Source organism: Dryas octopetala, chromosome 6 (assembly GCF_963921425.1).
Source record: "Dryas octopetala chromosome 6, drDryOcto1.1, whole genome shotgun sequence".
NCBI classification, from domain to species: domain Eukaryota; kingdom Viridiplantae; phylum Streptophyta; class Magnoliopsida; order Rosales; family Rosaceae; genus Dryas; species Dryas octopetala.
The window spans coordinates 21,525,944-21,552,822 of NC_141371.1; the positions used below are offsets into that span (position 1 = coordinate 21,525,944).

The 26,879-nt window shown below is 37.4% G+C and overlaps 3 protein-coding genes, 1 long non-coding RNA gene and 1 pseudogene across 4 annotated transcripts; 1 reads left to right on the top strand and 4 right to left on the bottom strand.

Annotated features, from left to right (window-relative positions):
• Positions 1-225: 225 nt before the first annotated feature.
• Positions 226-2,514, bottom strand: LOC147283241 (uncharacterized; annotated as a pseudogene).
• Positions 2,515-4,117: 1,603 nt separating this feature from the next.
• On the top strand, positions 4,118-6,117 carry LOC147283242 (pentatricopeptide repeat-containing protein At5g15010, mitochondrial-like). Its single transcript, XM_086248718.1, has one exon. It carries the CDS (start codon positions 4,270-4,272, stop codon positions 5,833-5,835), a length of 1,566 nt encoding a protein of 521 aa, XP_086104844.1. The 5' UTR covers positions 4,118-4,269; the 3' UTR covers positions 5,836-6,117.
• A 1,921-nt stretch (positions 6,118-8,038) lies between these two features.
• Positions 8,039-9,470, bottom strand: LOC147283243 (uncharacterized). The gene is made up of 3 exons (XM_086248392.1): positions 9,361-9,470; positions 9,200-9,275; positions 8,039-9,123 (listed from the first exon to the last, which is right to left on the bottom strand). The coding sequence occupies exons 2-3, from the start codon at positions 9,246-9,248 to the stop codon at positions 8,039-8,041; spliced, it is 1,134 nt and encodes a 377-aa protein (XP_086104518.1). The 5' UTR covers positions 9,249-9,275; positions 9,361-9,470.
• Positions 9,471-9,479: 9 nt separating this feature from the next.
• LOC147283244 (uncharacterized) lies at positions 9,480-10,458 on the bottom strand. Its single transcript, XM_086248393.1, has 2 exons — positions 9,610-10,458; positions 9,480-9,491 (listed from the first exon to the last, which is right to left on the bottom strand). Exons 1-2 carry the CDS (start codon positions 10,456-10,458, stop codon positions 9,480-9,482), a joined length of 861 nt encoding a protein of 286 aa, XP_086104519.1.
• A 13,760-nt stretch (positions 10,459-24,218) lies between these two features.
• LOC147283245 (uncharacterized) lies at positions 24,219-26,673 on the bottom strand. Its single transcript, XR_015123030.1, has 3 exons — positions 26,325-26,673; positions 26,102-26,219; positions 24,219-24,697 (listed from the first exon to the last, which is right to left on the bottom strand). It is a non-coding gene; the product is annotated as an uncharacterized LOC147283245 (long non-coding RNA).
• Between the last annotated feature and the right edge of the window lie 206 nt (positions 26,674-26,879).

Genomic DNA, 26,879 nt, shown 5'->3' on the forward strand with positions numbered 1-26,879 from the left:
GAAAATGCCACCTCCAATGAAGCAGTTGCAACCGGTAAAACCAAAGCCAATGTAATAAGCAAATACACATAAGTATATGTCCGATCAGTGACAGATCCAGGAATTTGATTCTGGGGGGTCATAGTGTAACCTATACCATAAATTTTTTTTTTACGAAAATAACACTAAAAAATTATATGATAGTAGTTTCATTTATAATTCATGATAAAAACATACAAGCTACAATTATCCACGACGAGTTTTCATATTCTGAAAACGCGTCATTATAGCTTCATTATCAATACAATAAAAAACATCTTTCTCAATGTAAACAATCAAGCTATTGCTCAACCATTGATATTCCATTTTGTTGCGGAGTGGACCCTTAATAATATTCATGGCGGAAAATGTTCTCTCCACTGAAGCAGTTGCAACCGGTAAAACCAAAGCCAATGTAATAAGCAAATACACATAAGTATATGTCTGATTCAACCCTTTCTCCACCAATTTTTTCGCAAGATCACCAATCCATTTCAATTCTGAAAAATCACTACTTGAACGCATATGATGAATATAAATTCTAAGTTGATCTTCAAGTGCCAATAGATCTCGATCTGAAAAATCTTGAGGATAAAATTGAGCAAGGCAAAGTAACTTTTGTATGTCAAAAGCTACGAAAGAATTATCCGGACTCAAACATGCCAAACAAATAAGTAACTCACTATTTACCTCATTGAAGCGATCCTCCAATTCCACAAGTTGTTCATCAATGACATAAATAAAGAGCTCCCTCGAGCTCAATATGTCTCATCCATGTTAGGAACTTCAATATGATTTTTAGCATAAAAAGATGCTACTTGATCAACCAAAAGATCAAACTCATTATTTCTCATATGGTGTAGTATTTCCTCACATGCTTTGACTAAAGTCATTGCACTCACAATCTCTTGATCTTTCTTTTGTAATGCTTTTGACAAAGCATTTGTGATTCCCAATATAGATCTCATCAAAAATAGGTGAAACACAAACTGAAAAGATAGTATTTCTCCCAATAATCTATTTGCTTCACCTACCCTATCAATGTAGCGATCATCAACAATCAATTCAAGCACTTTCACAACCGATGCAAACATATAAATCAAACTAATCAACGTACCATAATGAGAGTTCCAACGTGTATCACCGGCACGTTTGAGACTAGATTCTTGATTTAAGCCTCAACCCGTTTGAAGACAATCATTTTCAAAGGCTTCCATAAGCTCTTTTTAGAGTTGCTCTCTCAATGCATCACGACGCTTACAAGATGCTCCAACAATATTAACCACACTATTACAAAATGTGAAAAAAATGGCAATGTCGGCATTTTTCTTTGCAACGGCAACAAGAACTAGTTGAAGTTGATGAGCAAAGCAATGAACATAAAATGCACAAGGTTGTTTTCTCAAAATCTTTGTTTTAAGGCTATTGAACTCACCTCTCATATTACTAGCTCCATCATAACCTTACCCTCGTATCTTGGAAAAACTCAATTTGTTGAAAGAAAAGAATGCATCAATGGCATCCGTGCACTAGAAGTGGTTTTGACAACATGTTGAACCCCCACAAACCTTTCAATTACTTGCCCTTTGTCGTCCATATAATGCAACACCATAGCCATTTGCTCCTTTATTAAAATATCACGTGAATCATCCACCAATATAGAAAAGAGTCGATCTTTTATATCATTCATGATAACCCCAATGGTTTCCATGACACATGCATTAACAAGATCTTTTTGAATTGAAGGAGCTACTAACTTGAGATTCCTCGGGGCATTTTCCAACACAACGGCCTTAACTTTCTCATCATGATCTGCAAGAAATTGCAAAAGCTTCAAATAATTCACCCTATTGCTTGAAGTGGCACTTTCATCATTGCCACGAAAAGAAAGTCCTTGTCGCAACAAAAACTTTGTGCAATCAATTGATGCATTCAAGCAAGTCCGATAAGCAATACGAGCTTTGTTTGACTGTTTTTGCACAACTGTTTCAATATGTAAATTTTGGTTCATTAAATTCATAGCAGCTTCTCTAGATCGATTGTGAACACTGTCAACTGGCCCAATATGCGTGCTGAACTTTTATCTCCCTTTCTTCCAATTCCTGAAGCCTACCCCAGCAAAGACATCACTACCCACTTGTTCAAAATTGGATTTAAATAGATAGCAATAAAGGCAAGATGCGGCATCCTTAGATTGACTATATTCCAACCAATCAAACTCATCAAACCATTGGGTAATGAAGCGTCGATCAATTCCCGATTGATTAGTTTGTGGGAATATATTACCTCTAGGTTGACAAGGTCCCTTTGTAGATATGCTCTTCGGATCTCATCTCGAATATTAGGGCTATAATCCGCCATTTGAGTTCTTAGTCCAGGGTCTGCTTAAAGACTAGCCAAAATATCATCTAACCCACTTAAAGTCGAACCAAAACTTGAATTAGCCGAATTATTTGAACTACCTGTTGGACATTTTCTCTTAAAATATCGTTCCATAATTCTACACATGTAAACCAATTTCCAATAATCAATTAAAGTCCAATAATCAATTTATCAAATTTATCAAAGTAGTAACAATAATCAACCAAAATCCAATAATCAACTTCATATAATAAAAACCCATAATCAATTAATCAAATTATCAAAGTAATAACAATAATCAACAACAATCCAATAATCATATTAATACAATAAAAACCCATAATCAATTAATCAACCAATAATTAAATCAACATCAAGAAACCACTAATTAGTCTAATTTCATCACAATAATCTTATCAATTAATTAAAAAAAATATCATATATTATAACTTTAAGGTGAATTGAGAATTGGGAATTAGGGTTTGAAACTTCGAACTTACTTGAAAAAATAAAATTCAAAGTTCACATTTGAGTTTGAGGGGCACTAGGCAGCAGTCAACAGGGGCGACGGCTGGCTGGCTGGGCCTTAGTGGGTTGGGCTGTTCGGCTCTGTGCCTCTGTGTGTAAGTTTGGCTATTTGGGAAAATGAATGAAGAATGACTAATGAGTGAGGAAGAGGAGCCACAAACACGGGTCACTGGGTCAGCAGCAAGAGTCTTTTTTTATTTTTTAAGTTCCTAGCTCAAAACGACGTCGTTTTGAGTAGGAACTTAAAAAATAAAAAATAAACAACCCAACTAGTCAACTACCCAAGTGAATCAGTGATCAGCCCGCAGCCCAGCCCACTGAGCACTTTCATCAAACACCTGGAGGGCTACCGCTGGAGCTTGGAGGTCGCCTTCTTCACGTCGGGGGGTCGCTGGTGTCGCCGTCCAGAGGTCCAAGCCAAGTGCTCCGCTGCTCGGGGGGTCACTCGACCCCCCAAGCTTGGCTGTGCGTCCATCCCTGCCGCTGGAGCTTGGAGGTCGCCTTCTTCACATTGGGGGGTCAATGGTGTCGCCGACCAGAGGTCCAAGCCCAGTGCTCTGCTGCTCGGGGGGTCGCCCGACCCCCCAAGCTTGGCTGTGTGTCCGTCCCTGGAAAAGAGGGAAAAGATGCAGTAACGTAAACATTAAAGAAAATCCCAAATTACATGGAACACTAACCTAAATTTCAATAAATATGAGGAAATGCAAAGAGAGAGGGGGAGAGTGGAGAGAAGGAGAGAGAGAGAGAGAGAGAGAGAGAGAGAGAGAGAGAGAGAGAGATTATACCTTCAACCAACAACGAGCCTAGCTCTTATCCAATTGGTACCCGAGCATAAATTGTCACACCGACGTTGATGCATATGTGTAGACCATCATATCCTCCCAGCAGTGAAGTACGATGACGAGGCTAAACTCCCAATAACCCTAGCTCCATCTGAGTGAGAGCGAGAATGACATGGGATGGAGAGATTTGAATGTTTTGGGGGAAATAGATCGATAGATTTGGGTGGGAATGTGGGGGATTACAGATTGATGGATTCAGATTTTTGAGTGCCATGGCAAAGAGTAATAACAAAAAAATTGAAAGGTGCATTGTCCAAAAAGTGCTATTTTTGTAAAATTTACTGCCGGGTGCTAGAGTTGTAAACGGAACATGTATAAGTGCTACCGGTGTCTATTTCCTTTTAGTTTGTGGAGTGTGCGTATGTTTATTTCCCTTGTTCTTATCGATTTTTCTCTCGGAAGTCGGAACACATTCCATGAATCTAGGGTTCTGAAATCGCTAAAATCTTTTAGAATTCTCTTGTTTCAATTTTGAATTCACCTGCAATTAAGTGCAAATAATCAGTCGAAAGAGCTTCATATGACGAGAACAAGCCGCAGAAAGCGACGCCATGAACATGATTACCGACCACCTCCTCCCTCGTCTTCTTCAAACCCAAATCACCAGAAACACCATCCCACCAAGAAACCCAAGAAGCACAACTCTTGCTCAACCCCGACCCCAACCCCAAACCCAATTCCCCCCCAAACCCACATCCCTAAGCGCCCAACCTTTGCCTCATACCTTGACATTCCCAATCTGCCTTCCAAAGTCAGACTACTCTGTGAAATAGTGGCCAATACCCACTGTCTTTCCGTTGAGGAAAGCTTGAAAGAGACTGGTATTAGAGTCACCCAAGAAGACGTTGAAGAGGTCCTCAAACTCTCTTACGCTTTCCCCGGTCCAGCTGTGAAGTTCTTCAGGTGGTCTGGTCATCAGCTCAATGACAACCACAGCCCCTATGCTTGGAACTTGGTTGTTGATCTTTTGGGCAAAAATTGCTTCTTTGACGCCATGTGGGACGCCATCAAGTCCATGAACAATGAAAGGTTGCTCTCTTTGGCCACTTTTGCTTCGGTTTTTAGTAGTTATGTAGTTGCCAATCGTGTTCCAGAGGCTATTATGACATTTGAGGTTATGGACCAATATGGTTGTCCTAGAGATATTGTCGCGTTGAATTCACTTTTGAGTGCAATTTGTAGAGATGGGAACACCGCCGATGCCGTTGATTTTTTGCGTATTGCCAAGGATAAGATTAGGCCGGACCCAGATACTTATGCCATTTTGTTGGAGGGGTGGGAAAACGAAGGCAATGTAGCTGCTGCCAGGCAGGTTTTCTCTGAGATGGTGCTTGAGATTGGTTGGGACCCCAGCAATGTACCGGCTTATGATTCATTCTTGAATACTTTGCTTAAGGGACCTGATGGGATCCACGAGGCAGTGAAGTTATGTGAGTCCTTAAAGGAGAGGAGGTGTTATCCGGGGTTCAATTTTTTCAGGCTTGCACTCGATGAGTGTGTCAAGAATGGCAATGCTTGGGGAGCTGGGGTTCTATGGGAGGCAATGGTAGGGAGGATTGGCGTCCTACCTGATACCAGTATGTATAATTTGATGATTTCTTTACAATGTCATGAGAACAATATTGATTTAGCAAAAAAGATGTTGGATGAGATGGTGTACAATGGAGCATTCCCAAATTTGCAAACATATAACATGTTGTTTAAGTTGCTGATTAACAATAGGAAGTTACAGGAGGCTTCGGTTTTGTTTACTGAGATGATTAAAAATGAGTGTGTTCCAGACCTTGTTAATTGTACAGCAGCGGTTAGGATTTACTTGGATGCGGGGAACCCTTATTTTGCTATGAAAGTTTGGAAATGCATGCTAGAGAATTATCATTCTGGCTTGGAGGATATTGGTAATTTGTTGGTTGTAGGGCTTCGTGATCTGAATAGGGTCCCAGAAGCAGTTAAGTATGCGGAGGATATGATTATAAGAGGAATCAAGTTGAACTTTTCTACATTGTCAAAGCTGAAACAGAACCTTTCCCAAGCAAAGAAGGAATACTTGTATGATGAACTTTTGAGAAAGTGGAAAGCTCAGTAGGTAGGTTAGAAATACTTGGAATTATATGTGTTTGTTACACAGGTTAAAGTAGCTGTTGACCTTTGCCTTTCTTGTGTAAACTTGCACATTTGTTCCCTGTGGAAAAAAATAATGAAACTGGATTGTGTCGTACAGCTATATGGCTGCTTTATAGTAGTCTTTATTTCCTATTCTATCTATGCTATGTCAATTGATAAATGTATGTAAAACTTGTATAGGCATTTTTGACTAATGAAAATATTAATTCTCTCTTTCGGAACAGTTTAGCCAAACTGTTCATAACTAGGTTTCTTTGCCCAAGACTGTCAATTGTTGTTAAAATTTTGTCTCAGAGTTGTAATTTATGTTTATTAAGTAATTCATATTTTATGATATTGAGATGTGAATTAAACTTTAGTCTTGTATGTTTGTCGTGTCCCTCAATGTGAGTTTGTGGGATCTTTGTCATCTCAAGCTCGTTTTCAAGTGGTGGTTGATCTCATAATGTTCTAGTGCAGGTAAGTATATTGCTTTGCTCTTGATCTAGGCTTGGGCATGGTCTATCACTTGAATAATATGTAAACTAGAACAAATAAGCTAGATTTGAATTAGTTGTCTGAAAACCTTTTATTTTTTTTCAATCAATGAAAGATCAATAATCTTCAACCTCAAGAAATTAATGATTGGGGAGCATGAATGGCAGGAAATGAAGGTCACTTCAGGTGCGTGTTAGTCCCAATCATAAATTTTTTGTTGTTAATTCTGTAAGTTGTAGGACTTTTAGAGTTAATAGTATTTGTTTCTCATAACATATTGGTATGCTTGAGCTGCAAACTCAACAAGGGTCGAGGTCGCTCTACCTAATGACAGAAGGGATCAAGGTCACAGGAATCATTTTAATTATTTGCTTCCCTTATTGCCCAGCCCAGCCTGACATCTGGAACCTGGGAGAAATTAGGTCCTCGATGTTCCTGAATTAATTTCTCAAGAGGTACTGTACCTTGGTTTAATGCAGGTTTGGTTATATTGTTTTTGTTTAATAACTTGTGAGCATAAAGGTTCTTCCTACATGTTTGACCACTTTGGAACAGCTCCTACGTGGTTGGGTAACAACTTATGCAATCTAGCAAGTAGAGAAACAAAAAGTATTCATGAAGCCAAACTGGAATTAAATAGCACCAGGCTGCGAATGTTTCTTTCACACTTTTGTAAAGCTTAGAATTTGGTTGTCAACATTGAAAAACTCTTCCTGTTTTCCATGCAAGTAGCTCTTTGTGATTTGTTTATTTTGTGTGTCTTATTGACTATCCTTACATGGCTAGTTAACTTGGATTCCATTTTGTTATATTTATAGCCTAGATATATATGTATTGTTTTCTTATTAATAAATGAAAGTATCTGGCTGAATGATTTCATGTGTCCTGCTATCTCATGTGTGCGTGTACATAGTAGGCATACATTTACAGATGCATCCATATTATGCCTTGCAACCGCTTGCCTCATATGTTGAATCTGTAGTGAGTTGTGCCAAAGAGCGTTAGCTCTGTTTGTGGTATAGGGCTGCTCAACTTGAGTCTGGACTCTGGAGAAGATTGTTAGTTTGCTTACGATGATGTTGGCTTATTTTTTCAAGTTTAAGGTAGTTTCTGCATTTCATTAGTGGTTCACCTTTATTTTAGAAAGATGGGGGCTATGGTTTGATTTGGCTCAAAACCCAGAAAGCAATGCATGAATTATGCCTGTACAGATGGCAAACGGCCCATTAACATTCCATCCATATCAGTATCCTCTTAAATATCCTAAGAATATGATAACCCATTATCATGACCCATTATGATGCTGAGGGCTTGGAGCACCTGCAAGCAAGGAGTAAAATTTCGGTTTCGATGAAATTTTCGATAGAAATTTCGACGGAAATTTTCGTGGAAATTTCGATTAAAATTTCGATTTCGACAAAATTAGATAAAAACGACGGAAATTGTTATCAAAATATGGAAATTTTGAATAAAACTTGACCATATGCTTATTTAACATATTATCTACTATATTGATAAAAAACATTGAAGAAACCAAATTATATAGTAAGTTTTATGTAATATAAGATGAATATAATGCGCGCTGGTGGTAAATACTGTTAAAAAAATGGGTGACTAATTAATAATTATATAAATAACACCTCAAATTTATTTATATTACAATTTTAAATCATGAATTAAATAAGTATTCAATACCACATAGAGTTTCTAGGAGGTTCAAAATTTTCGCTGTCTTCAGTATCATCCTGTCCAGAGTAGGTGAATTGCGAAGAATAATCACCCCAAGATACATCTCCAGCATAACTTTGCATATAATTCCCAACATGCCAACCGTATGGATCAGGAGGTGGTATTTGTGGTGGAATTTGCCCATAGCCATACTCATTGGAAGAGCTACTGCCAGACTCAGCTAAGTAAAAGGGATATGGTGGGTAGACTATTGGAGGGTTTTGCCCATAATTGTAATTATCATCTGCTACCCCCATAGAACCAAAAGTGGAGGATAACGAATCCTCTTCTTCTGGTATCATACCCACATTACCTCTTTTCCTGCGATTGTAGTACTTTCCAATGGCACCAATTCCCCGTCCTGCACGCCTACTCCCATGATCCTCATCTTGTGTTGCATGGGTGTAGTTTTCTTCGCCAGTAAATCGAATGATATCGTATTGATCATCTCCAGTGTTATCTTCATTTCTACCACCACCACCACCCTCACCACCACCTCTACTTCCACTGTTGGTAGGTGTGTCTGATCCTGTGTCAGAGTTGCCTGATCGAGAAGGATTAGTGGGAACATTTTCGTTGCGATTTCTTGGACCTCGCATAAGTTCCTCAAAACTCTCAGTAGGGCCCACCTCCTCATTAAGAACTCTTTCCACATTGATGCCTTCTTGGCGTGCTTGGGCTGCAACATCAGGATCTGGATTGCCTGCGTCATCATCTAGATGGATGGGTCTGATCCACTGATAAAGCTGGTTTTCCTCTGCATCATCATCTCCCATACAATTTTCAAACATATCTAGCGGATCATAGTTGTCGACGCGATCTTCCTCAGCTTGTTTGTCTCGAATTGCAAGCTTCATATTATAGTAGCAATAGACCATCTTTTCTAACCTACTATATGAAAGCCTGTTTCTTTGCTTGGTGTGTATGAGAGCGAAAGTGCTCCAGTTTCTTTCACAAGCGGATGATGACGCCGTTTGTGAAAGAACTTTGATGGCTAATTTTCTTACAGTAGGCGCATCAGTCCCATACATGATCCACCATTCACCTGAATTGTACAAAATTATGAGTGTAAGTTCAACCATTCAATTGATCCAACTAATAAAAGTACGGTGTATACTCACTAGGAGACATTTTTGATCTAGCGGCAATTGCAGCTAGCTCTCCGAACATTCTCTTCGCATCTTTGAAATAAGTTAGCTAGATACAAATCATACAATATCCATCAAAATATAAAACTTAAGACAATTAAATTTTTTTAAGTGTTATGGCAAGTTATTTTCACCTCATTTCCAAATTGGGCAACTTCTGTTGAATCAGGATCCAATGTTTTATATACATTGTGCACAGCCCGAATAAGTTCACCATCATTTGCCACGCCTTCTTTATATTGGTAGCGAGGATTTAAATAGTGGGCTGCATCAAGTAAATATTGAAATACATATTTAGTAACAATAATTTAAAGTAAGATAACTTAGATCAATGAAAAAACATGCGGAACTAAATTTAAATTAAACATATTTAGGTTACCTACTGCATGCAAATCGTGTTGTAATGTTTTAAACCATCGATCATCGATGATTTTTACCACCGACCGTGCACCGTGTTTAAGTAATAATTCTTCCTTTACACGACGCATCAACTCATAAACGGATCCCATAGTAGGATACACCTCTGTATCGACAACACGTAAAACTAGGTATAGAGGTTCTAACAAACCGCAAATCTTAAGCACCTGTTGCCAAAATGAGTGATCAAGTACTATGGATTCCACCTGTTGTCCTGCTTCTCCTCGCCGAAAGTTGCTATTACCCCAATCAGTACAAGTGAACAATTGCTTCAACCCAATCATCTTTCGATACAAACTATCCAATGCAAGATAGTGGGTAGCAAATCGGGTGGGACCAGGACGAATAATATCTCCACCACAAATCTCACGCATCTTTGCCAACAACCAATTATGGTTGTAAATAAAATTTGTGATCTTTTGAGCCTTTTTTATCACCTTAGCAACCGACTGGTTCTTCCCAATCTCTTCGAACATGAGATCAATGCAATGTGCCGCACACGACGTCCAGTACACATTATATTTTTTCATTAACTTCTTCCCTGCGGCGACATATGCAGAACCATTGTCAGTGACAACTTGAACAACATTGTCCGGTCCAACCTCCTCCATTACATCCTTCAGTAGCCCATATATATACCTTGCATCCTTTATGCAATTTGAAGAATCAACGAACTTAAGGAATATAGTCTTACCTCTTGAGTATGCCATGAAGTTTATAATAGACAACTTGGTTGGACCTGTCCAACCATCGGACATGATTGTGCAACCATAAGTTGCCCAATCCTTCTTCAAGTTGTTGACATGCTCTTGCATTTCATTAAATTCCTTTTCCAAATATACATTCCGTATCTGATAGGGTGATGGAGGTTCCACTCCTTCTCCTGCCTGCTGACATCCTATCACCAAGTTTTTGAAATGATGAGATGCTGCTTTTGAAGGAGGAACATTTTCTTAGATGAAGAACTTGGCTATCAAGCCCTGCATCTTCTCTTTGATTGACCCTCCAGAAAAGAGATTTTTAGCACTCTTTTGGCGTGCTTTAGATGACTTGTAGAGGCTTGGTGCTACTGGGGGTGTTGGTTGTGATTCCCTCATGCTTGATCCTCTTCTCAACTGTGAACCACTACTAGACCCAGAACCTTGTCCCCTATTCGGGACTTTATGTAGGTGTTCCCTATCCCATTGTGCTGCTTTGGATTGTCGAATTGCAGCTCGAAAATTTCTTCGCTCTTCAGGCCCCATATCATCATTATAATCATCATCGTCGTCGTCGTCACTGTCACTCAAGTTTATATGACCTTCTCCACGAAGTTCTGCTTGAATCTCTTCTATTTGTTGGGCTTTCTTGTTCCTTTGTTGTTGTTTATATCCCAAGGTGTTTGCAATGTGTTGTTTCACCTCTGGTGGGACACTAGTGCAACGTTTCACATTGCTTCCAGGATCAATACCTGCAAGGTGGTATTTCAGTCTTGTGACTCCACCACCATTCATTACAAGGCCACAATATTTGCATATTGAACCTTGTTTACTAGCCGGATTTGGAAGTGGATGCTCCCAAGCTGAATCACGTGTTCTTCCTCCACTGTCCATATTAGTACCTAATAACAAAAGACATACACAATCACAAATTCACAATTATCATAATAACAATCAAATATGCAAAATCACAATCAAATATACATTAATAACTGTGGAACACTTAATTAACAATAAATCCTTTCACAAAAATAAATTAAGAAATAAAAGAATATAATAAAACAAATTATCCATTTCTTAGATAAGAATATAAGATTAATTGTCTTCTCAATCTTGTTATAGAACCATAAATTTAGTACACAACCCACTTCAAACTCACATCAAACTACAAAAATGTTGTCATGCATTCCACAAATTACCAATATTCGGATATATTAGTGCCAAAATTATATTATTATATACTTGTCAAAAAAATAGCATTATTATTTTATTAATCTTATATATTTTGACATATATTATATATATAATATATATGCATAATGCATCACAAATTCACAGGGGTGAGGGAGAGGATCTTAAAAATTATATACTGCAAAGTTGGATACAAGAGGAATACAAGAGGAATTAAAAATAAAAGGAGAAAAACAAAATAGGTGGTCAAAGTCTGGTATTTCAATACAAGAGGAATTAATGGAGGATTAAAGGGACTGTTTCATGGGCATGCGAAAACCATGTGATCCCATTGCCCTTATAATTAAGATAGAGATTAACACACCCCTTCTTAGCTGTAAAAATCCCAGAATTTATGTTCCCACAGGTTTTGGGGCACCCCCTCTTATCACAGAGGTTCACTATTATTTTGGGGATATAATTTTCTTTTCAGGGCATGAGTTGCCCCAGTTAACAAATATATTGAGTGCGGGCGAAATTATTATTTATTGGGTTAGCAGTTAGCAGTTAGACAGTCTAAAACATAATGGCAATAAAAACTTGAGATTGCCTCTTCTTATAAGATAAGATACAGTAACAGTGATATATATTCACATATATTCTCTATAACTTTAATTCATTGTACATGTCTAAATCAGGATAGCTAATTAATCGGTCATACATTTAAATAATTATAATTAATCGACAAATATACTCATATATAATAATATAATTGACATATATGATAAGATCATAATATATATGTAAGATAGGTTATGCGGCTTATGCTCATCCAGATCAAAAGTACTTGATCCAATGAAATTCAGTCATATATAATAACACATATAATACATTAATACCTGATTCATATCTAGAATTGCAATAGATATGGGAATTTAGACTTAGACACTTAGACTCATAAACCCAGCAAATTAAACATTTCAGTGGGAAAAAAGGAAGTAAAAAAGATATAAACGATAAACGGAATAAACAAAGAGAAATAAAAATGATTCTAAAATTTGACTAAATCTAAACTAATAAAAACAATACCCGGAATATGATCCAATAGGAATGCAGCCTACTAAAAGAACTGGCTTTCTCTGCTTATATAAATAACCAACAAACAACAAATTTTAATCGTGAAGCAGAAGAAAGCATAACACTAGCTTAGAACCAAGGGACAAACAAAAAGGCCAACCATTGCTAAAACTATTTTCTTGTTACTAATCCCACAGCTGTGAGAACCTGAAGGCATATACTTGACATCCAGCATAAACCCAGGCTACCCAGCACAAAAATCGAGCAGCAAAACCAAGAAATAGACATATATGATATATTTCATCCAAAATCGAGCAGCAAATTGAACAACCACTAGGAGTACCGAGTACCCACCCGCCGTTTCTCCAAAATCGATCACCCACCCAGTCGAGATTCTGGGTCTATCTGAGAAGACAACCACTCACGGTCGGAGGCCAGCCGTTGTCGCAGGCGGAGAAGACAGAGTGAGGAGAGAGAGAGAGTCACGCCGCGCCGGAGAAGGAGGCAACTGGGAGAGATCCGAGTGCGCAGGGGAGAAGAAGACAGAGAGAATAGCTGAATAGGTTGAGATTTGAGTGTGTGGATGAAAAAGAGGAAGAGATCCGAGTGATAAGGTAAGGCTGCACAGTGAAATTTTTTATGTTCACTGCGAAATTTCGTCGAAATTTTACAAAAATGCATGTGAGGGGGATCGAAATTTCGGCGAAATTTTCGAAATTTCGCCGAAAAATTACCGAAAATTAAGGGTAGTGTGATAAAATTTCGGGATCCCTAAAAAACGAAAATTTCGCCGAAATTTTCAAAATTTCACTCCTTGCCTGCAAGCCTTTTATAAAAAGATACATCATTAATTTATTTAAGAGCAAATTACAACTTACACCTTTCATCTTTCATAATTGTATGGTTTCACAACTTGCATCCTATGGTTTCAATTTTTTCAATTTAGAACCTAATGTTTTGATTTACTTACAATTTACTATTGCAGTTTGTCTGACTGTCTAATGAGACATTAATTGATGATGTGGCAGTTGCGGATCCCACATTTTGTTGACTTGTAAGGCCGAACGATCTTCCAAACTGCCTCATAAGAAGTGCGTCAGCAGTTTGATATGGATTTTTGGTTTTTGAATGACCTCTCAAAATCCATATCAAACTTGATGTACTGAAAATGAACATACAGAGAGGTCATTCGGCCTTACAGGTTGGCAAAAATATGGGATCTGCAACTGTCAAGTCTTCAATTAATATATAATTAGACAGTAAAAAATATGGTAGTATTGAATTGTAAAGAAATCAAAATGTTAGGTACTAAATTGAAAAAATTGAAACTATAGGGTACAAGTTGTAAAGAGTTATTTACATTTACACCCCCTGAAGTTTATCGTGTTTTCACACTCTCCCTGTGGTTTCAAAAATTATACATGCATACTCTGAGGTTTCAAAACTATTGCACATAACTCCTTACAATGAGACAAAAAATGATGAAAAAGTATGCAAAATGGCATACTAAGGGGGTGGAATGGTGTAATAAGATTATTCAAGGTGTAAGGTCCAATCTCAATACAAATATTTTTTATTTATTTATTATTTTCTCTTGCAGGGGGTTATATACAACAATTTTGAAATTTTATGGGGTGTGTGTAATTTTTGAAACCTCAGAAGTGTATGTAAAAATGTGATAAACCTCAGTGGGTATAAATATAAATAACTCAAGTTGTGAAACATCACAAACCTGAGGGGTGTAAATTGTACTTTGCTCTTTATTTAAATCATTAACATACACAATTTTTCAACAACTTGTCAAGTTCTTTGTGCTAAGTGTTTACAAAATAAATCATTGCCACCTTAGTCTCTCGTAATTTTGCAGTCTTTAGTTTGTCGTTTTGCTTGACTGTTGTTTCGTTCTAGAACATAATAAGGTTGGCATCACAGCCACATTCAGGCTCAAAGTAATTTGCATTCACTTAGTCTTGGTTTAGTTTTTGGAGAGTTTGAGTTTTAACTAAAACAAATACACAAGGTGATGTTTGGGAAGTTAGGGCGAACATAGACGTTGGGTTTTTTGTGAGATAGTTATGTTTTTGGAGGAGACACTAGCCTCTGGGTTTTGAGGGGATAGGGCCGCATATGGAGGCTGAAGAGGTAGCCAATGAGGCCGCTCTGTCTGCTTCATGGGTTTTGGTTCTCATCTTTTGATTTAGAATTTTTGGCTTTTTTACTTAAATACTACCTGAATTATAAGGAGTGTGCTCCCGTACCACCCAAACTTTTTTTCTTGTCAATTTATCATCTGAAGTTATCAATATGTGCCAATGTGGCACTTGTCATTCATTTCTATCAATTTTTCTGTTAACTTGAAGGATACTATTGCCAATTCATGTTATAGAATATCTTAAAAAATAAAAATAAAATCCAAATAAAAATCTAAACTAAAAACAAAAAAAACAAATCCAGCCAATCCACCCTCACCCCCGATGTGAGACCCTGTAAATTTTTTAAATTTTATTTGAAATTTATTATGAGATTTTGATAATTTATTTAAAGAAGTTGTGATTTTCAAAAATAGTTTGGAAGTAAAAAATAATATTTTGACCACTTAGATAATTAATACTCACTGAGATGAGTCTGTATGATTTTTCGGTGATTTTTTTCCTAGACCCGAGCTATTTTTAACGAATTTTACAAAAGTAATATTTAATTATATTTAAGGGCAAATTAGGAAGTTTGAGAAAAAAGTTGATAATTTAACAAAAATTAGCATGACAGGTGGTACATTGACACATATTGATAACTTTAAATGATAAACTAGCAGAAAAAAAAAAAAAGTTTGGGTGGTACGGAAGCACATCCCCTATAGTCCAGGTGGAATTTGAGTGAAAAAGCCAGAATTTTTTTATTCTTCACATGATATGGCTGTGTAATTCATACTGGTCACGTGATAAAAGGTTCAAATTTAATTTTCAAATAATATTACTCAAATTAAAAGGTTTGACACCCAATTGAAATTTGACAAATGTACATAAATGTAGCCATGAATAAAAAAAATTAAAAATGATGCCCTTTGTAATAGGAAATTATTATGCATAACCATATATTTAAAGACTTAAACTGAGAGACAAGTGATGATTAATGTATTGAAAAGCTAGATTTATTTTAATAAAGAGAAAATTATAGATTTAGTTTAATTATTTTATACCTAGTTCAATTTTGGTCCAAAATTTTTTTTAAGTTTTGTTTTGGTCCACTAATTGTTTCACTTGTTCAATAAAGGTCCAGATTTGTTTTCTCAAATTTGGCCTGCCTTTTACCCTATTAAATCTCACACAAATTCAGCAAACATATACTTGTTTTAAAGTTATGCACTTCTTCTTTATAACCATATAAAGATCATTCAAATTATAGTTCTACAACTCAAAATAATTGACCCCAAAGTAGGGTACCTAAAACTACTAATTTTTTAAACTTCACCAAATCTCAATTTTCTTAGATTATAATACTCCAAATTTGTTTTTATGACTAAGAAATGATGAAATATAACTTATACTTCAATTATAATTGAAGAAAACATAACCCAAAAGATTTAAAGTCACAAATATAGACCTTTATTAAACAAATGAAACAATTAGTGGATCAAAACAAAACTTAAAAAAGATCGTGAACCAAAATTGAAATAGGTATAAAATAAGTGGACCAAATCTGTAATTATTATTGATTTTTATAACTGTGTCAAATCTAACCGTTAAGTACACTTTAAAATAAAAATTCGGGATAGTTATATTTTTGTTTAACGGAATTCATTTTGAGTTTGAATTTCAACGATAACATATAAATTCAAATTCACTAATTAAATTATACAGGTCTACTTGCAATTTTCAAATCTAAAACCTGATCAGTTTGTAAATAATTGGTCCAAATCTATGCAATTAATTAAAGAAAAATGTCAGCAAAACTATTTTTTTATATCATCTAGTGTATCATTTCTCTAATAGAGTCACTGGTGGATCTGATCTCTATTAGAGAAATGATACAAAAAGAGGGTCTCTTTAATATTATCTTTAGTAAAATTAGACAGAGAAGGGCATATATTATATAATTATATATATATATATATATGAATGAGTGAATGACGGCTCATGACAAAGTTGGCTCAGCTGGGCTGTCAAGATGAGTTGTCGGCTGTTGGATGGTATTGGGTGGTCACCAAACCATAAAGCCATTTTGATATATCATTTGATCATCATTATTATTATAATAGTTATAATTCCTAAATCCATTTGAGCAACAAAACCCACGCATAAGTACATAACCACAAGCTTAACCTATTTTCCTGAATATATCATCAACTCATCATTCATTCATACACATTGGCCTCAACCCTGTCTCGCTTCCTTGTTCGCTTGATTTTTAGTGTCCTGTCAAATCCCATGACGACTCCATCCCCTTATTTAAATTTTGGCTTAATTGCAGCAATGATTTATAAATTTTTGTTTGAATCTCAATTTACTGCTTCAACAAAATTTTATATAAAAATAGTCCACAAAATGTCAGTTATGTGACTTATATCCCAGTTTGATCCAAATCATCAACTACGATTGATTTTTCATCTAATTTGGTCATGTGCACCCCTACTTCCGGGCATGCCACAAAGGCACTGTTTATCTAATTTGATCAGAGTACCAATTGCACAGTAAAATCTTTTAAGTAAATAATAATATCAAAGTAGATAAATAAAATTAACCAACCTACTAGAGTGAAATAGTTGAATCAACACCCTAAAAAAAGAAGGCATAAATTCAATTTAGACACATAACTATATATACTATTTCAACGGGGTCCATGAACTTTAAAATATTTCAAATATACACCTGATTTATTATGTAAATTGAAAAATGAAATTCCGTCCATCAATTTATTGAGAGATCAGTTAAATGTCAGCTTACCTTTTGCTAACGGGGATTAATTGGCGACGTGGCACCAACTCAGCATACATTTCCCGCCAAATGAGCAACACATGTTCACTTGACACGGGCCCACACACCCATCACCTCTTTCTCGCTCGTCGAACGCTCTCCTAACCATTTAGTCTCCAAAAAACATCACGTTTTCCCCCAAATTCGAATATAAATCTCTCACTTGTGTTCAACGATCGAGAAAGAGATGATGAGTTTGTGGACTAGTGTCAAGGGTTAGGTGGACCTGTGTCGCTCATTTGGCGGGAAATGAGCGACAGGGTCCACCTAACCCCTGACACGGGCCCACAAACTCTCTCTCTATTATTATTAAATTGTGGGCCCGTGTCGCTCATTTGGCTGAAAATGTTTGCTGAGATAGCGCCACGTCGCCAATTAATCCCGGTCAGCAAAAGCCAATCTGTCATTTAACTGATCTCTCAACGAATCAATGGACATAAATTCATTTTTCAATTTAGATAATAGATCGGGTGTATATTTGAAATATTTTAAAGTTCATGGACCCCGTTGAAAAATAGCTTATATAGTTATGTGTCTAAATTGAATTTATGCCAAAAAAGAATTACTAAAGTATAGAAAAACCCAAATAAGTTTCCAAACTAATTAAAACATAAACATCATTGTTCAAAAAAGCTCCCAAAAGGGAATAAGCATAAGATAATCAAGGAAAGGCCGAAATGACTGCAAGATAAAAGACATGAGTAATGAGACTTTAGGACATTAGACAATAGACTTCAATGTTACGCACCCCTCAATCAATATCGTCTCCAAGAGACAAATCTGCATAAACAAGAGAAAAGAACACAAGACAAAGAAAGTAGGGGGTAAGCATCACATACGATCATTGCTTTCCTTCAAGAGACTCTGCTAGGTTTGAAAACCTTTAAAACCTTTACCAATGAAAGATGATTTTCCAAAACATTTCCACAAAATCGTTTGAACACCTTAGCTGCAGCAGTAAAAGTTAGAACAAAAGAAGACCTGATCAGCCACGTGTTGGTCTATGATTGGCCGTTGAATCCATGTGGATTTATCTACAAACAGAAGTCCCCCAACTTCCAATCCGAGCATGCGGAGACGGATTGGAAGTTGAGAAATTCATTAATGGAAAAACATATCTGAGCCGAGCTGGTCCCTATGTGTTGATCTCGATGGGTTCGGCATCTCACCAATCAGGACACGTGATGATGTGTGGTTGGTCAAGGTATCTCGGGAAGATACGAAGGGACAGTCACCATGATTGTGCCTCCATGGGGAAGTGCAAGGGTCACTTCATTTATGGGTGTTTTAAATATGTACACGAGGCGGAATCTGGGATCTGAAGCGCAAAAAACGGACGATCCAGATCTGAATAGCCTAAAAATATAAAAGGCTCTCTTTTCCTTCCTCAGTCCTCATTTTTGCCATTTTTCTCTCAAGCTCAAAACTCTCTCTCTCTCTCTCTCTCTCTCTCTCTCTCTCTCTCTCTCTCTCTCTTTCTCTCTCTCTCTCTCACTCTGAAATCTCTCTTTCTCTCTGTGTGTTTTTGGCGGCGATCCGTTCGCGACGTTGGTGAGGTGCGACGGTTGGCGCGGCGGCTTTGAGTGTTTGAGAGGCAAAAAGGGGTGGCAAGAGAAAAAGTAAGTGATTCCTTCCTTTTTTCTGTGATTTTCTGAATTTTATATTTTCTGGGTTGTTCTTGAGAGTTCTTGTGAAAAGCACTTTTCAATCCAAAAAGTAGGTGAGTTTAGTAAAAAAAAAAGAAGGTGTTTATTAAAGAATGTCTACTTCCGATTCGAGTGGTCGGCTCGGCTAGGGAGAAGCCTTTGATGGAGACAGCGAGGCCGAGTTGAGTCGAAGTCCACCTGGGGGTGAAGTTAACTGGGAGGAGATGTCTCAGGATTCGGACGAGATCAGCTCAGATTTGGAATATAATCCTGGAGAGGAGCGCCGACCACGTGGGGGTGAAGAAATTCCCAAGTGGATTTGGGTTCGGATCGAGAGTAGTAGAAGGCTACTCTTGAGTCCGAACACGAGGGGGATGAAGAAGATGAAGAAGAAGAAGATGACAATGTCGAGCCAAGCTCGAGTGTTCTATTGAGGATCACGTCTGGGTCTTCGGAAAGAGATCGGGGTCATGAGGCCTCGAGTTCGGCTCGAGAAGTGCAAAGAAGTCCGATCGACCCGAACTTCTACGAGGAACTAGTGTGGAAGGCCGATCAGATCCCAAATGAGATAATAGAGTGAAAGTTGAGGGATCTGAGGAGAAGGTACTACCCTGATTCTGTACAGACTCGTTTGCCGACGAAGGTTGAGAAACCGAGCCGACCCCACAAAGGATGGGTGACAATGTACCCCAAGATGTTTGAAAATGGAGTTCGGCTTCCCTTGCACCTGTTCCTGCATGATTGGTTGGCGATGATCGGTGCAGCACCGCACCAGCTGAATCCGAACGTGTATAAGATTATGCTATCCATGCACATCCTATGGCATAGGGTCCACAAGTGTGTACCAGATAAGGACCTGGTGATATGCTTCTACTCGTTGAGGTCAAAGCAAAAAACTGAGTTCGGCTTTTACAACTTCCAGGCCTATTCTAGTTAGTTGTTCACTGGGAATTCCTCATTCCAGAAGACTTGGAAGGAGAAGTATTTTTTCGTTTCTGGGGATTGAGAATTTACCAATCTGAAAAACCTTTCATCAGCTCGGATTGCTAAAGCATTTAGGAAACCAGGTGGGCACTTGATGTTTGGAAGAGTCGATCAATCCCAAACTGATTTGCAATATTTTTGTGTTGTTTTTTTTTTTTTTTGTTTGCTCGGCTCGGCACTGACCATTTTGTGTTCTTCTTGTAGTTACCTGGGGCAAGTACAAACTTAGGGGCGAACTTCAGGATCAACTTAACAAGGTGAGAGCCCAGTCATCAGAGTACCTCTCCACCAAGTTTCTGCTCGATCCCATTTAGATCAGGTCGAGCGGAGTTTCCTAATTTGTGCCGAGGAGAAATCCCCGACGTGACAAGGAGATGGATCCTGCTGACCTTGCTGCCAAGCTGAGGAGGAGGGTGACGAAGGGCGCCCAGAAGAAGGCTGGCATTCAGCCCCGAGCTAAACCGGTATAGGTTCCAATTCCACTTTCTGCCCAGTTTGGGCCATCTGTGCCAAGTTCGGCTCGGCAGGGGGAGAAGAGGAAGGGCCCCTGTGAGACCCGGAAATTTCCAAATTTATTTTGGGATTTTTCCTTATTTTCTAAAATTTTTATAGAATTTATTTGTTAGAAAATCTAATTTTTCCCCCTTGAGCTTTAATTGTTTGACCAACTTTGACTAGAGTTTTGACCCAAGTTAGACCTTTAAAGGTAGTACTTTTACTCACAAATCCAACGGTGCAAGTCTCGTATTATTCCGAGTCCGGGAGATTATTTTATGAATTTCCCAAATTTTCTTTTTCTTTAAAGCATTTTTTTCTTAGTTTGTGGAGCTTGAAATTTCTGAAATTTTTCTAAAGGGAAAAGTGGTAATTTGACCTCATAGTTGAGAAAAATATGAAAAATAAAATAAAATATGAAGCACCAGATCGCGCCACGTGGCACGATCTGGGCCGTTGGATCTTGCATGGCCCATTTGATCCTACGGTTGCATGTAAAACCAGCTGCATGGCCCGCAACACGTGGCAGCATCCCTACATGAAACGTGGCGACGGTTGGGGGTGAGTCCACCCACTAAGTCAACGAGTTGACCAAGTTGACTCAGTTAAGCTCCCCCTATAAATAGTGCCGCACACCCCCAGCTAATCCCTCACAATTCAGCCACACACTTCCCAAGAGAGAGCTTCTCTCTCTTCTCTCCTCTCTCCTCTATCCTCCTTTCTCTATGTTCTTCAATCTTGTTTTGAGTTTATCTTGAGTTTTGGAGCTCCGATCGATAATCCGATTTCGCCTACGCGATCGTGGCGACAAGCTCTTCAATTCTAGTAGTGTGAAGGCTATGTTTTTGGTGAAGTTTTTAAAAAAATCATTTCTGAGCTCCATAGGCAATTTCTTGATCCCATTCGAACTTCTGCTAAAATTTTGTTAAATTAATCTCTTGTTAATTAGGCTCTTTTAATTTTGTTACTTAGCAAGTCTAGTAGTACCGAGATTCTGCCCGTGGGAAGTCTTCAACAGGTATACCCTTAACCCAGCTTATTTAATCTGCAGTTATTTAAGTTGTGGTTATAGACGGAACGCCGTTTAAACTGTTGTTATCAAATGAACTTAATAAATATTAAGGCCATATCAGTGGTAACCAAATAACGTGATGACTAAGGTCAGTCCATGAGCATACAGGCGTTGGGTACTGAGCCAGAGCTCCCTCAGTTTCCCCATGCACTGACCTGGTCACGTTGTAGGTTCATAACTGATCAACCTCCTCTACAATAAATTACAATAGATATAGAAACCACACGGTCTGACATGACTGTTTGCCTTGGGGTGCAAGGTCATGTCGGATTAAGAATTTAGATCGAGAAGCCTAGCAGTTACGCTAGTGCCAAACCTCTGAATTATACCTGGTCTTAATAGACAAGGTCATCGATTTACGTGAAGACCATTTTTAACACCAGTTGTTGTCAAACTAGGAACTCCAATTACCTAAAATAGATCGTTGCGACGTGGCAAATTGTGATTTGTACTCGAGAACAGGCAAAAGCTTTGGACGCTAGGTAGGGGACAACACACTCTGACTAGTGGATTTCCTGCATGTACTATATAATAAATACTGTGTGATAAAGATGCATGTTTTTGATTGGCATATCTGCTTGGTTTTATGATGATGGGAATGATGACTGTTATGCATATTCTCGTGAGATTGTTATTGTGTTTGACTTGAGAGTGAAAGGTCCCTTACGGTAGACCCTGGGTTTCGATCCCCAAAACCTCATGAGGGGTTGTATGGACGGACTGGTCGATTGTCCTTCTTGGGAGGCCAGTCTAGGCGGTAAAACCATGAAATGACCACTTTTGCTACCATGTCTCAGTCAAATGACTGTAGGACTTTGTTATGTTTTTGTGAGAGGGTAGTTAGCCCTAACGGCTGGTCAACAGGTATGATTCTGAACTTGGGCCCGGAAAACTGTATTTTGAAAACTGTATGAGCATGTTACTAGTTTTACAAAGCTTGACAACTGGTTTGTGTTGTGCTTTTGATTTTAAATTATCTAAAACTATTTTTCAAACCTAGCAGGGAGTTCCCTAAGGGGGAGCAATGAACATATGTGATGCTCACCCCTACATTGTTGTTTTTCTCCCTCTTAGGTGTTGCGCGTGTGGACTTTGACGGCCTCGATTAAGGGGGTGGTGGTGCGGTTTCGAGCTTGTCAACTCATGTATTCCTGTTTAGTCAGTATATTTCCTTGGGCAGGTCTTTGGTGACCTTTTACTATCTTTATATACCCTTGGTCATATCCTGTATATACACTGAGTCCTTGAGTTGTTTACTTTTGAATTATCGAGTCTATATAAACAGTTTCTTTGAAAGTTACTCTAAACAATAGTAACTTCGAGGGTTGGTTTAATTATGAATTAATTATTTATGAATTAATTTTTCTCTGCAAACTCAAGACTCTGATCCAACCCATTTTACTAAACCAAAAGGCTTAACCTATTTTGTGAAAATTTGGGATTACAACACCGGGGGACACTACAAGAAATTCGGGATTAGGCAACGAAACAATAGGCAACGCTGCAAAATTCGTTGCCTAATACAAGAATAGGCAACAAAGTTTTTTACAAGCGCAACGATTATGTACTTGATCTATGATAATTAATAGGCAACGATCTCGATAGTATAGGCAACGATGTTTTGGTTGCAGAGTATGAGAATAGGTAAGGAGATAAAAAGGGGGTTGCCTATAATTTGGCGGGAAATGATCACAACGATGAGGTCGTTGCCTATTGTTTTCAAGTGGTTGCCTATTCATTTGGCGGAAAATTTTGGCACCATAATGAACATAATATTGGCAACGACTGTTTTTGTCGTTGCCTATGCGTATAGGCTATGAATGTGCAAGAGTTTAGGTAACAAAGTGAATTTGTTTTCTATTAAGTTTGGCAACGATTACTCTATAATAGACAACAAACATGAACGCAATATTGAAAAAATATAAGGCAACGACTTCAGTACAATAGGCAACGACGTGGTCATTGCATATTGTGGGGATTAGCAAGGAACTAAGTAGGGCGTTATCTATTAGTACAGGAGAAAAAGGCACAAAGTTTAGCAACAACAAGGTCGTTGCCTATTATTTTTCACGTGGTTACCAATTCATATGTGGAGGATTTTTGGCACTATATTTAATATAAAATAGGTATGGACCGTTATTGACATTGCATATGAGTAAATATAAGCAATAAACTTCCCAATATAAGAAACAAATTAAACTGAACACATTGATTTTTGACCCTTATAAGGCATTAATCTTATGAACGACAATTGTTGATTAATAGAAAAAAAAAAGTTTTGGAGTCGAGTTTTTTTTTTTTTTTTCTTTGAACATTTATGTAGATAGAGAGAGTCCATGTATATAATATAAAGATATTACTACTTAATATAAATCAAAACAAAACAATGAAGGGGCAAATCCCTTGCACATTTCTAAGTGTAATGCAATGAAACTTTGACATACTGGTATGTTTATAAAAGGATTCAGCTCCAATACTTCATTATAAGTCTTTGCCCTTCTTTCCTGGCTCTTAATTCACAATCTCTGCGTGCTTCTCAATAATAACAATACAACTAACATTGTTCTTCTTGAAAGTTAAAAAGGAATAAATAAGAATATTGGAAGTTGAAAGCTCAAGCAGGACATTGAAACTTATAAATTACATTAATAGTAAATATTTTGCTCACAGTATATACATATATAATTTCCAAATACATGCACTAATTAATCTTGAGCTAATGCTATTTCTCAATGTCTTGCTTTTTCGTATTTCTAGAGCATGGCTAATATGTGTTTCTTCTTATGCATCAACCTCCATCTTCATCTCTTCACTTAAGATGTGATGATTGCAATGAGCTTCTTCAATGAATAACTAGGCTGTCACTTAAAACTTTCACCTCTTCTTTCAAACTCCAAAAGTTGGTTAATTGTGTATGAAGGACAAGCATGCAAGACCATCTCCTGGTATTGAAATCATGAAAAAAAATATATTGGATTTTGAATGTTCAAACTCGTTATAATAAATAATATACTGCAACCACAGAATTTGTAACTTGAGAAGTCCATTCTAACATAATATTAGCAGCCAACAAGAAGTTCAAATTATGGTTTTCTGCTCAAAGCCCATAGCTTTCATACAACTAGAGTCTACAGTTAGTAACTCATATTAATTTTCTACAAAGAAAGATGTAGAGAACATTGTAAAAATCCCATAAACAACAATGACTCCTATGATCAATTGCTATCATCAAATCTAAGGAAAGCTTTGCATCATGATCACCTCCATCATCGTTTCGTTCTGGTCGAGTAAAGGTTGTCTCAACAGTATGAAGATACATTGCACAAAATGTTAATGATTCATTTGCACAAAATGTTAATGAGGATCAAAAGGACTGTGTGCATTTCCATAGAGCAAAAAAGTAATATAGTTTACAGATTTTGATTAAGAGATGCATAAAAGTAAAAACATTTAGTCAAAACAAGATTACTTTTTACGTAATAAGCTTAGGTAGAAACAATATATTAACAGGATAATTTCAATACGAACATATACATCTCACTTTACTGTCTACCATGGCTTCAAAATGTACCATGGGCTTTAAAGTTAAGTTAAAGTAAAACTTTCAATTTGTTCTACCTAAAGCAATACTGTCTTTCAACTAGTGCAAAGTTTAGTTAATGAATATTGATACCCAAAAAAAAGTGGAAAAGCTAAACAGTGCATGCATTTCCAGTTTATGGATGTCATCATATGAATTGTAGACCCAGCCTACAAGGGTGCTCAACACACCCATCCTACGCATGATCTCATACCTTCCAGTTATTTAGAATTATTGCTCTCCACCTGATCAAGTTTCTGAATAATTTTAACAGCACCTCATCATCGTAAAGTATATGTAATTTTAAACCTTCATGGAAAATAAAATAGCCTGATCCTCGGACTAGACAAATCAGCCCCACTTACTTACCCCTCCCCCCCCTCTTTCCAAGATTTTGAAAAGAAAAAGAGCATAAAAACAAACCCCACTTTTCTTTTTCCTTGCACAAATTAAAAAGAAAAAAGGGAAAGCTATAACTATTCACTACAAATGAAAAAACTCTTATTGCCACATGAAAAAATAGTAGGCAATTAATTAATTGGAAAGGTAGTAATCTTTCAAATATCAGAGATCAAAGAAAAGATGATATTCAGAATCAATAGTAACGAAATGAAGGTGTGCACTGTGATAATCCTTCATATATTCCTAAACTGTCCACTCTTTAATAAAACTAATGCATGTAATTGTCCCCTGTGCATAGTCATAGTCAAATTTATTCCTAACAAAAACAAACACACAAAGGAGAACCTTAGAAAAATGAATATACCGATTCTCCTTTTGATTTAGCAGTGCCAATTTATTTTTATACTCTGTTTCCTAGAAGTCAGTGGTGCACGGGGATAAAACGGATTTGGGATTGAAGTTGACAAATCACATAATTCAACCTGCATAAACACAAATACAAACCAAAAATCAGAAGTCAAGAATGTAACACATAAAAATAAATAATGATGTGAAAAACTTGGGTAAAAAAAAGAGAAGAAGAAAACCTATATAGAAGAGAACACATGCGGAATGAAAAGGCTATGAGGGGGTTGGACGATGGATTCCACGACCAGAGAGGATGAGAGCCAGAGGGGGTGAGGGGAAGAGATGGGCGTTGGTGAGAGAAGGGAGAAAGGGTAAGGGCAACAGAGGGTTGTGGGTGATTAGAGAAGGAGAGGGCGATTAGAGGATAGAGGATGGAGGAGGGTGTGGGCAACAGAGGAGGAAAGGGCGATTAGAGGATAGAGGATGGACGAGGGTGTGGGCAACAGAGAAGAGGAAAGGGCGATTAGAGGATAGAGGATGGAGGAGGGTGTGGGCAACAGAGAAGAGGAAACAGATGGTGTGAGTCGTTTGATTGGAGGTTGGCGAGTACGACATAGCTTTTTTGTGTTGCCTTAAATGGGCAATTCCTTTTTCGACCAAAAAAAAAATAATAATAAATGGGCAATTCCTTGCCTATTAAAAAATGCAACATTTTTATATCGTTGCCTCCCAAATTTGGTTTCTCATTATTAAAAAAAATAAAATTATTAGACAATACCTGTAAAAAATTCAAA